The sequence below is a fragment of the Oreochromis aureus genome, linkage group 3, assembly GCF_013358895.1.
Source record: "Oreochromis aureus strain Israel breed Guangdong linkage group 3, ZZ_aureus, whole genome shotgun sequence".
Classification (NCBI taxonomy): Eukaryota; Metazoa; Chordata; class Actinopteri; order Cichliformes; family Cichlidae; genus Oreochromis; species Oreochromis aureus.
In genome coordinates this window covers 33,524,948-33,536,525 of record NC_052944.1, presented here as the reverse complement: position 1 = coordinate 33,536,525, position 11,578 = coordinate 33,524,948, and the positions used below count along the sequence as shown (strand labels likewise).

Below are 11,578 nucleotides of genomic sequence, written 5' to 3'. Positions count from 1 at the left end.
GAAGTCCAAATGATGATCTCCTCTCTGTAATTGGACCTTCTTTGTGTTTCCCCAGAGTGCACAATGGCAGGGCCAGAGTGAAACAGGACAGAATCAGCTAAAGATTGTATTTTCAGCTTTTAAGTCTTTTTTTCCAACTGTTATGTTTCAAAAAGTGTTACATATCCTATCAGTCTGCACCGACACAGAAAAGCCAAAAAAACAATCGCTGAGGTTTAAGGATAGTCTGAGTGATGCTGCTGTGGCTCCCTGAGGTGTTTGTGTAAGGACAGCTCCTCCTGGGTTTACTGCCGTGCCTGTTTTTCATCCTCATCGTGTACAGTCACTGTCATTTGTATTTATAACCTTTCCACTCATATGTGTTTTAGTGACTTTTGTGTTGTTAAAGGGATAATGATGATGAGGATAATAGTAATAATGATAATGGCATGTGCAAAAACAAAGTATACTCTGAAAGATTTATTCTGTGTGAATGAACCGTGTTTACATTTGACAAATAAACTGTGAATTCATTTACAAAACCTTGTTTGTTTTCCCGCCTTAAGCGCCTGTAACAGATCAAACTGCAGCAGGAAATGGACGTTAAGTGTCCTGAGGTGTTTGTCACAAATAAACATCACTTTTCTCTTGCTCATTTATTTTTCTTTCAAACTGTTGCTCTTAGCTTCTTTTGGACTTTGCCGCCCTCTCGCTCTTCCTCTTTGGGCTGCCTTTCCTGCTTTTTTTGTGGGACTCTGCTCCAGTTGCTCCATTGCCATCCCTGCGTTATCTCCCGAGCGTCCCCTCTTCCCGGTGGCCTGCCATCCCTGAGTGTGTTTCTTCGCTGGGCTCACCGTGAGGTCTGCGCTGGCTTCCAGGCTTGGTTCGTTGCTTGACGCGGTTGATTTTTGACTTGGGGCATTGTGTCGCGAAAAATCCCTTCAAAGGTCTTTGTGCTTTCAGGGCACGTGTTTGGGAGCGATCCAGATGCTCTTGCTTTGTCCTTGTGTCTGACAGTAAAAGTGAGCTCACCATGCATCCTGTCCTCCACGTTGGGACTCTTGAGCTGTTTCTTCTTTGTCGGCTCCAAAAACTGCTCTGCAGTGCTCATTAGTTTTGTTTCCTGGCTCCGCTTTCTCTTAAATGACTGCGTTCCTTGTTTTTTCTGCAGTTTTTTCTTCTCCTTATCTTTCTCTGTTCCGCGTGTTCTTTTAAGGGCCGCTTCGAGAAGGTTGGTCTTGGGTTTGGTCTGGTTCTCCTCACTCGCCTGAACCTCCTGTTCCAGAGTTTTTGCAGTCACACTTTTCTCTATGTCATTCATGCCTGTGTTACGGGTCCCAAAGATGAAGACCACGATGACAAATATGTTACCTGTAAAAGCAGGTGAAGAGCGGAGTAAGGAAGACACGATGCGTCTCTGCTTTCCTCCAGAACGTGTCTGAGTCTGATTTATTTCACACAAATAAATGCTATATAACACTAAACATGAGCTTCCAATATACTAATCAGCTGGTTCCTCATTCACATCAATTACATTTACTTATTTCACAACCTCAGTGAAATATACTCTCTGTAACTGGTTCAGTTTCTCAAATTCACACTTCTTTACATAACAGTTACATTCCTTTACCATATCAATAAACACATCACATTACAGTGTCTTACTGGCTAAACAGTTATATTCAATAACAGCATCAGTAAATACATCACATTTGTTTCCTTCAGTAATTTACTGGCAAAATCACTATTTAGTGTATCATGAAACCCAGCTTATTTAATTAACTGTGAATGCCTCTGTTAGCTACACAGAGTTGCTCAGAGTGCTTGTGTTACACTAGCTAATCTACTCAGTCACTTTAACATAACTATTAACATTCACATCTCACAGAACTGGTTTGATCAGAACATTACAACACATTTGCACAGAGCATAGGAGCGTACTGACTCTGCTTCACGAGCGCTCTACTTAACGAGCGGGCTCGCGATGCGGCCGCACGGGACACTCCTCTGGTTTCTCCCGTGTTTACATATAAATAACTCGGGCGGACCGCCTTAACTCTCTCATTCGCGTTAACGTGGGTAACCATGGTAACAATAAACAAAGTTTTCGGTGCGAGCACCATTTACCGACCTGTAAAAGCAGGTGAAGAGCGGAGTAAGGAAGACACGATGCGTCTCTGCTTTCCTCCAGAATTCATGGGCTGCATCCTCCTGAGGCCGCATTTGTAGACCGATTACGTCACAGCGACGCGCCGAAGGCTGTCCAAATTCGTAGACTCCTCCGAATGCAGCCGACAAATGCGTCCTCCTTTTCCCCGAATTTGAAGGATGGGTCGGGTGTGTCCTTCGTGGCCCACCATATCCCAGAATTCATAGCGCGGCCCAGCCAAACTCCAGTTTCCGGTGTTGTGCCAAAAACTGATTGTCTGCCAAAAAACGATTTCCGGTATTTGCCAAAAAGTGATTGCTCGTATTTAAACTGCTATAAGTAACTTGTTGGGCTATAATATGTGAAACATATGTCGAATGCATCCCTTATGGATGACATAAAGTCATCTTGAGCCACAAACAACATTCGTGTAACAAGGTAGAAGCCGCAATCAGTTTTTGGCAGTGACTTTTATACCTTTATTTATGCAGTTAAAAAAATCTCATTAACATTAAAAATGTCTTTTGTAAGAGTAAGCTGGCCAAGAGGACAGAAGAAATGGCAGCAAATATTACAATAGTTCAGTAAAAATATTTTAAGTGGGGATAAAGGACCGGATTGGTTATAATGTCAGTACAATAACACAGAGTTGTAAAGATACTTGAAAAACAGATAATTTTTTAATTCTATATATAACCCCTTTGTAAACCCTGTTCACTGAAGTCTATTTACGAAGATACGTAAAGATATTACACATAAAAAATACACAGAAACATTGGAAATCAGTTTTTGGCAGGCAATCACTTTTTGGCACAACACCGGCAATGGCGGCCGCTACTAAGTTTTAAAATTACTTTTATTAATCTTTCTGGGTCACAAAATAAACTTTTAACATATTTTCAGGCGAGAATGTAGCTGTGTAAACTTCAAATATCTGCTCGGTTTATCAAGGTATTGCATATTTGCAAAAGTGCTTCGACGTTTTCGGAGACGTCTGTTACCCACCAGCTTGATAGCTAGCCGAGAGCTCGAGGGTCACTGAAGCCGCCGAGAACGGCACAACTCCCGGCACATCATTTTCAGATCACCGCGGACTTTCGCTACTCAGGTTAAACGTAATATATAAGTCACTTAGACAACCTAAAAAGGATATTGTTTGGCTTTTTTCAGTGTTTTATTTGTTCGTGAGTAAATCGGTTTGGCTGAGATTAAAGAGATTAGATTAGATTAGATAAAATAAAACTTTATTAATCCCCCTGGTGGTTTTCACACAGCTGAATAAACGTCAAACAGAAAACTGATTAAACAGAAGTGTGAGATGGTGGAGAATTTATGCCAGTGTCCTGTTATATTTTACATAGCAAGGAGCAGACGGCTGAGTTTATTAAACTCCACCGAGACAGCGGTGACATTAATCAGAAGGCTAGACCGTCCAATTTCACAGCCGTTTACTTCCGGCCTACCCGACCTTCTGAGGACCCGGCCCACGTAGACCGCGAAGGCCGGGTCCTCAGGAGGATGCAGCCCATGAATTTGGACACGACCAACGTGTCTGAGGAAGCAGCGGAAGGTGGGCTCCACTTACTGCACCCCGAAACCCCGGAGCAACCACCAAAGTTCCGCCCTCACTGCTTCCTAATATAAAATGAATTCCTGCTACATGGATTTTCTATCCTTTTAAAGAAACTGAAAATAAATACATATAGTAATGAAAAATGTCCCGTTACATGAGTGTTTTACACAAAATAATATTAATGTGGTCATTCCCTCACAGGGGTGCCACACCTGGCTGCTTCTTGTTACTCTTCGTTTCTCCTCCTCTGGGGTTGTTGAGTTCTTGGGTCTTTTCAAAGTGTGAGAAGTTGCATTTAACTTTTAAAGTGGCGGAGCCAGAGTGGCTGGCTGACTCAGAGTGGAGCTGTGGTCTGAGCCTTCCTGTCCAGGATCGATGCGAAAAAGTCATCTTGAGAAAAAGCATCGGAGGCATCCAGAGGGTTGTGGTTGGGTGAAGGCGGTTCTTCTAAAAGGTTTGACAGCAGGAGGGGGGACCAGCTGATCCCAACTTCATTCTGGGATGAATTTTGTCCGTTTCTATTGGGGCTACTTGCAAAGAGGGAGCCTGGAGCATCCAAAAAGAGTGACTGTGAAGATACCAGAGGTGTTTCTCCGTAGAAATGATCGCTGTTTGGAGGACATGGAGGCAGCTCCTCCTGCAGGATCATCTGTAGAGCAAGAGAAAAAACAAAATATCGCCTAAACATTCATTTTTAATAAAGGTTTATGTTTTTGTTTTTTAATTATTGTTACTGTACTGTATCAGTATTTAAAGGATGCTACCTGAGGTAGCATCTTGCTATAGCAAGATCTTGCTCTTGCTATGATCATAACAAGAGCAAGATCTTGCTCTTGTTCTTCAAAAAGGTCCTGGATGGCAGAGAGGAGAGACATGAGGGCTTCCATTTTCGCCGTGGACTCCACCTGGCACAAAGAGCAAAGGCAACAGTTTGAACAACAAAACATCATAAAAAGGGCTAATACTCAGCAAAATGTGCTGCAAGTATAGTTACAAAGCTTTTTTATGAGTGAAACATGTTTTTATTAAACATGTGAACATAATGCAAAACAAACTCTTGTAGAGGATACAAAGTTAGAGAAATACAATTTTTTTTGAAATTACGAGGATCATGCACATGTAGTACAAGCAGGACGGGACACAAATTTTGTCCTTTGCTTTAGTTAAACAGTGAGCACAGCGTAAGCTGCGTTCAATGTGAAAGGGCCTTCAGGGTCATCCAGGCAAAAACTGGACTCTAGGTAAAAATCTGTATTCACAAACTAGTTGGCAAGTGGTAGCTAACCAGTTGCAAACCTCCTCCGTTAGTAGTTTTTTCATGGAAGACGCCAGCTTGCTTGCAAACACTCGTCAGCTGCACTTTAACAAGCTTCACTATGACTCGGCAATTAGTCGACAAGTATTTGCAGACAAGTCAGACCCTCTTTAGGACCACATTCTCCTAGCTACACCCAGCAACCACTAACCGACCACAGGGAGGTTACACATTTTCCTGAGCAGCTGGAGGATGGTGGACAATCTGAGGGAAACTGTCCACTCACACTAAAGCCTCACCTGCTTAATCCTTCTTTTTCTCTACAATGGGACCCAAAACATACAAAACATAGCTTTGTGTTTTATTCAGTAAATCCTCAAATTATTGACTGACCCATGAACTCATCGGGACGGTGGTTATTGAGCTCGCCGATCAAGTAAGGAGCAGGGGCCCGTTCTTCGTACCTCGCTAAGTAAGTTAGCCGGATTTGAATGTTGACGATTTCGCGTGATCTTGGATCGTTCGGTTCTCCGAAGCTCATCTGGGACTTGCTGTCATAGCAACAGATCCGTGGCGTAAACCTGCTCGGGAGCAGGTTTACTTTATGTAAACAGGATTAGATCGCGGCCACTCAGGTATGTCCGCTGCAGTTATATGAAAGCAAGAGCGATATGTCGCCACTGTTTTACCATAAATAAATATTATCAATGTAACTAAAGATAATGCAGCATTTGATTCTTTTATTGATTTCATACAGATACATACAGGTCATTTCCGAAAAAAAGGGAAATGTACTATTAATCATTCTATTACATGTAGTAGATCATGTCAGATGTAATTCATATTTTAGAGTAGTAATAGTAAATTACTACGTGCAATCAAGATGAGAGACCACGACTATAAAAGCGAAAGGTGGATTTGGGAAGTCTGTCGCAGCCATGTCCTGTCCGTTTGTACGCGAGCAAGGAAGGTGCAAGATTGATAAGGAGAGTTTACAGAATTTAGCGTATATTGCGGGATAGACAGGATCCTGTAGCTCAGCGACGGTGTGCTCATAGAGAGATATCGATTCTCCGTGAGGGTATTATTTACTTTCTTCCGCGCTCTCTCTCTCTCTATATATATATACACATATATATATATATATATATATATATATACTTACTGTACTGTATATACTTACTCCCCACTTACTGTGGATGCTTCAGTCACCCCTTGCATGGGAACAGGTAAAAGTGATGGAGTGTTATGTCAAACTACACACACAAAAAACCACAATGTCAATAAATGTCACAGTACAAAAGGGGTGTGACGAGGGGGTGCAGGACCACCACCTGTCTTTATTTGCTCTGCCCTTTTCTTGGTTGCTGTTATAAACAAACAAACAGATTATTCCAGGGTCTCTTGTCATAGACTAAAAGCAATATAAGTGATAAATATTACCATTCTGTAGAATATTCTTATATTTCACTTTTACTTGTTCCCATGTTCTAGTGGGTCCTGTTGTGGCTCTAATGTGAAAGAGGATATAATGTAATATAATATAATGTGGTATAATATAATATCACATGATATAATGTCATATCATGGATCACTTACGAGTTTAATTTGTCAGCAACTTTCTGCCAGCCCTCTCTCCTTGCTTTTGCAGCCTTTGCAGTGTTCCCCTGCGTTTTAATTAGACTCTGAAACTCCTGATATCCCTCAATCAAGAGTTCTTGCTCTGCTGCCGTGAAATACTGAGTGCGCTCCTTCGACATCTTCGCCGACCAATCACAGGGTTGCCGATCAATGTTTCTACTATCGATGCGTAGCCCCTTTTAAGCCACCCAGTGATCTCAGATTACTTCATCCAGCTATACTAATCGTCAACAACAGGTGTGTTCGGAGAACCGGATTAGCGAGCTCAAAGTTAGCGCGATGATTTGATCTTGGATGTGTCATTTGATCTTGGATGTAGTAAGCGAGGTACGAAGAACGGGCCCCAGGTTGTTTTCCAGACTATTGCGTTCAGATTTAATGTTTACAAACAGAGGCATCGCCCCCTGCTGGCTATTACAAGTAATTCAAATCACAGGTCCACAGGTCCCCATCAGCTTTTTCTTAACAGTTGCTAACGGCAACAAATATATAACACTTTATATAATTTATTGGTGTGATGCTGTCTTCCTGCTCTAAATATAATGAAAGGGTTATGCATGGACAGTTTACCTTACTGACAAACTCCTCGTCTCTGCACAGCTCATCCAGATACTCCAGAAAGGAACGGATTTTCAATTTCGGGTACCCAACCTCTCCATGCTCCTCCTCTCTGGTGTCTTTAGTCTGAGCCAGAAACAGCTGGAACAGACGAAGGGTAAAATATCTATACACAAACACAGCTTACAACATTTATTTTTTCTGCTTGTGGATGACTTGGTTGTAAAAGGCTGTTTACAGTTTCAATACAGCTGCTCACCTGGTCAAAGAAGGACTCTAGGAGACTAAAACATTCCTCAACAGAATGTTTGTTCACTGCTTCCTCATCTAAAGAGGCTGTAGGTCCGGGAGAATCACAGTCCTCTGTAAGACTGGCTGGGATGTTTTCTTTGGGAGTCTTGCTTTCATTGCCTGTGTTGGCTTCATTGCCTTGGTCGGCGTCACTGCCTAGGTCGGCTTCATTGCCTGGGTCGGCTTCATGGCCTGGGTTGCCTTTGTGTGGCTTGCTCTTCTGGTCCTCTGTTGGTGAAGACAGACATAGTAAAAACAGGACAGTAACTATTAGCTTTTATTTCTCACTACTCTGCTAAAAGTCTAATTAAATTTCAATCATATTTGATTTTTTTTCAGCTGATGGTCAGCTTAGCTGTTCAGGTACCTTTTGCACAGCTCATTGACCCCTGACCTCCTGACCCTGCATGCACCTCTGTCCACTGTGATGCTGTTGTCACCTCTTCGGGCGAACTTATGTAGACCCTGTGGCACAAATGGTGGAGTCAGACACAATCAAGACATATCCAGTATTGGTTACTGTAACATGTGCAGTAATATAGCCCTTACTGGTCTGCACAGTGAGTCTGATGGAGCAGCACGATCTGCGGATACAGAATTGGTGGGAGGTGCCCGGGCTTGGACCTGACCACTGGCTGCTCCTTTCCTGGATGCTGAAGGTGCTGCCAGTATTGCTGCTGAAGGTGTTGGTGGGGGTTGGGATGTTGCAGGGACACTGGAAACAACCGAGCTGGATCCATCCTGGTTCTGTGTGTTTGCTTCTTTACTGTCAGAGATAATAGGGCGTGTCTTATCTTAAAGCCACCTTTCACTCTTGCAAACAGGTGCTTTGGAGCTCCACGTATGGACAGCTCCACATTAACTAACATGTAAATGCTTAACGTGGCGTAAAGACAAATATGTCATTAATAACACGACGAGCTGTGACCGTGTCACCTGCGTGGACATATGTCAGAAACGACAAACAAGCCGAGTCTGGGAAGCTTAGAAGAGCGATCTGCATTTGAAAAGACCGTAGTAAGAATAAAAACAGCGATGCTGTGGGCTGCGTGCTCTAGCAGAGTATACTCTAACTGTGTGACTGTTAGACAACAACATTACTTATCCGGGCTCAGTGCATGCAGATAAGTTTTTATTATTAACTTAGTGTTTAGGTGAGGGAGTTTAGATGCTTAAGACTGGGTTAACCGAACTGGTGGTACAGAGTCACCTCTAATTTCAACACAGTGGCTTAATATGAGCAGTTATGACAACCTTTATGAAAACAATCAGTGCTCAGTGAGCACACCACACAGTGGTGTTTGCAAACACAAGACAGCCTTTCAGCGTTGCATGCACACGACAGAAACAGTGCACACTGTAGTTAATAGCATTTCTCGGTTGCCTTACCTTTGTTAGTGAAGATAAACTAATTTTCTCTTAGATGCTGTAGTAGGTGCACACTCTGCTCAGACCAAAATTCAAAAGAAACCAAATGAAGGCAAATTTTTGTACGTAAACATTCCATATTTCACCCAGTGATGCACAAGAATTCCGCCCCCCCTCCCTCACCCCACACATACACACACAAATTACTTTATTTATAGTACAGCTTTTGTGTGCATTGCCTTGCGTTTCTTTGCGAGTGGCACGTTTCTGTACGCTGTTGGAGACGCAGAGAACATTGGCAAGAGTGCTGTCTGCCGTGCCATTCGCAAAGTATACCTGGCACTCAAGCATTTCCTGGGTGTGTTTGTGGTTTTCCCAAGCCACGTGAGACCACAGGTTGTCAAACAGGGCTTTTTTGCCATTGCAGGTACATGAAAATCGATAATGAATGTGATGCAATCATGACCTATGTCTGTAACTGTAGCGCGATTGTCCGCAGGCTTCCCCAATGTGATTGGTGCCATAGACTGCACACACATTGCAATCAAGGCCCCCCCAGGCCCCAATGAAGGGGATTTTGTCAACCGAAAGGGGGTCCACAGTATAAATGTGCAGGTGAGTAATACTAATATTTCAGATGGTAATATATAATGGAATGGAGTGTGTTCACATATACTGAAATCTCTTAGATGGTGTGTGACTCTATGTGCCATATCACAAATGTGGAAGCTAAATGGCCCGGATCAGTGCATGACTCAAGAATCTTCAGAGAGTCAGGGTTATGCACATTATTTGAGCGTGGTAAGAAAAAGAGACTTATTTTGATATGTCATACTTATTTTGGGCCTGACATAACAGCATTTCTCCATTACACAGGGGCCTATGATGGGATTCTCCTTCGGGACAGGGGTTATGCATGCAGGCAGTACTTCCTGACACCGTTCCCTGACCCCAACCCTGGGCCACGAACCCGCTACAATGCAGCTCTAGCCAGGACAAGGGCACGCATTGAAATCACCTTTGGGCAATTAAAGGGGAGATTTCAGTGTCTGAAAGGTCTGAGGGTTGCACCTGACAGGGCATGTGACATTATTGTTGCATGTGCCGTACTGCACAACATTGCCACCATCAGAAAGGAGAGGACCCCCGTGGTGGAGGTGCAGCCTGTTGATGACCTCCAGCCAGTGCACTTGGACCAACCTAGTGGCAGAGCTGCACCGGACAGAATTGTGCAACACAATTTCGTATATTAAACACTTGACAAAACGTATTTTCCTTTGAGATTTATTTGGGCATCTTTTGCCGTCTCATCCAACAGAAGGCAGTCATCATTTGCCTGGAAAAGAAAATATACTGTACCACGCAAGGTTACCAATAGTGCTCTGTATGAAAGTGTATTGTTACTTACTCTGTAGTTCCTTCTGTAGCAACTTGATTTCCAGTTGAAGTTTTTTCCTCTTTAGAGTTTGAAGTTTGATGTCACCGAGCAGCTTCTGTTTCTTCAGCTCAGTGTACTCTGTTTTCTTCTGGAGACTTCTCTTACAGAGCGCACAGATGTCACCCTGTTTCAATTGTGGAGACAACATTTGACGGTCAATACATGTCATATAGGAGGTAGAACTAATTCCAAGACTGTCCACCTCTGTATCAGGCCCCTCTGCCGGCCTCTTTGCCTGCAAACCATACTGCAGTCAGAAACACATGGAAGTACACAAGTAGATACACATTCAGGCCAAATTATGCATGCACTTACAGGGACTTCCTCCAAACCACAGTCATCTGACAGGGTTGGTTCACTGTCCTGTGCAATGGGAACAACATGGTGTTACAAAGGGATGTGGTACAGCCTATTGGTCTACATAATTACACAACAGATTGTGTGTATGTATGTATGTGTGTGTATGTATGTGTATGTATGTATCTCCCAACTTACTGTGCATGCTTCAGTCACCCCTTGCATGGGAACAGGTAAAAGTGACGGGGTGTCATCTACAACTGCACACACAAAAACCCACAGTGTCAATACATGTCAGTGTACAACCAGCATTTTGATTAAGGCAACGACCACATATTTTACATTGTACAAATAGAATTATGAGCTCATTTACCAGTTAAGAAGGTGCTGCTGCTACTGCACCCCGGCTGCTGGTCTAAGGAAGAGCTGCTCCCAGAGGTGCCCTCAACACTGGGTCTGGTGGCATTCAACCCTAGGGCCAGCTCCTCTGCCGGGGTGTGACGAGGGGGTGCAGGACCACCACCTGTCTTTTGTTGCTCTGCCCTTTTCTTGGTTGCTGTTACGACCAAACAAACAGGTTATTTCAGGGTCTCTTTTCAAGTGACTAGGAGCAATATGAGTGATAGATATTACCATTCTGTAGTATATTCTTATATTTCACTTTTACTTGTTCCCATGTTCTAGTGGGTCCTCTTGTGGCTCTAATGTGAAAGAGGATATGATGTAATATAATATAATATGGTATAATATAATATCACATATAATAATATGGGCAGAAATCTGTGCCATCAGAAACTGAATTTGAATAAGTTAAATTTGAATTTGAATTGCTCGGATTGAATCTGAATTGTAACTTGAATAAAAGCTTTTGAAAACTGAATTTGAATTAGTCTAATTTGAAATTGAATTTATGGTTTGAAAATGATCATCACTAAATTGAAATTGAATTTTATAGTTTGAAAATGAATTGATTTGCTTTGAAACTGCATTTTATCCTTTAAAAATTCAGCTCTCGAATAATTTCAGTTT

General features: G+C 42.7%; 1 protein-coding gene across 1 annotated transcript; it reads right to left on the bottom strand.

The window, feature by feature from the left end:
* Nucleotides 1-3,564: 3,564 nt before the first annotated feature.
* LOC120439227 lies at nt 3,565-11,234 on the bottom strand. Its single transcript, XM_039610019.1, has 11 exons — nt 11,183-11,234; nt 10,923-11,105; nt 10,748-10,809; nt 10,568-10,615; nt 10,223-10,376; nt 7,996-8,212; nt 7,814-7,911; nt 7,415-7,674; nt 7,168-7,296; nt 4,466-4,606; nt 3,565-4,350 (listed from the first exon to the last, which is right to left on the bottom strand). Exons 3-11 carry the CDS (start codon nt 10,772-10,774, stop codon nt 4,036-4,038), a joined length of 1,389 nt encoding a protein of 462 aa, XP_039465953.1. The 5' UTR covers nt 10,775-10,809; nt 10,923-11,105; nt 11,183-11,234; the 3' UTR covers nt 3,565-4,035.
* Nucleotides 11,235-11,578: the final 344 nt, after the last annotated feature.

Bases quoted from the DNA above. Each gene is read 5' to 3' on its own strand.
- LOC120439227 (XM_039610019.1), bottom strand. From the start codon at position 10,774: ATGCAAGGGGTGACTGAAGCATGCACA. The intron at 7,675-7,813 runs GTACCTGAACAG...CTTCACCAACAG, and splicing joins GTCAATGAGCTGTGCAAAAG to AGGACCAGAAGAGCAAGCCA. The intron at 7,297-7,414 runs GTGAGCAGCTGT...CGTCTGTTCCAG, and splicing joins TAGAGTCCTTCTTTGACCAG to CTGTTTCTGGCTCAGACTAA.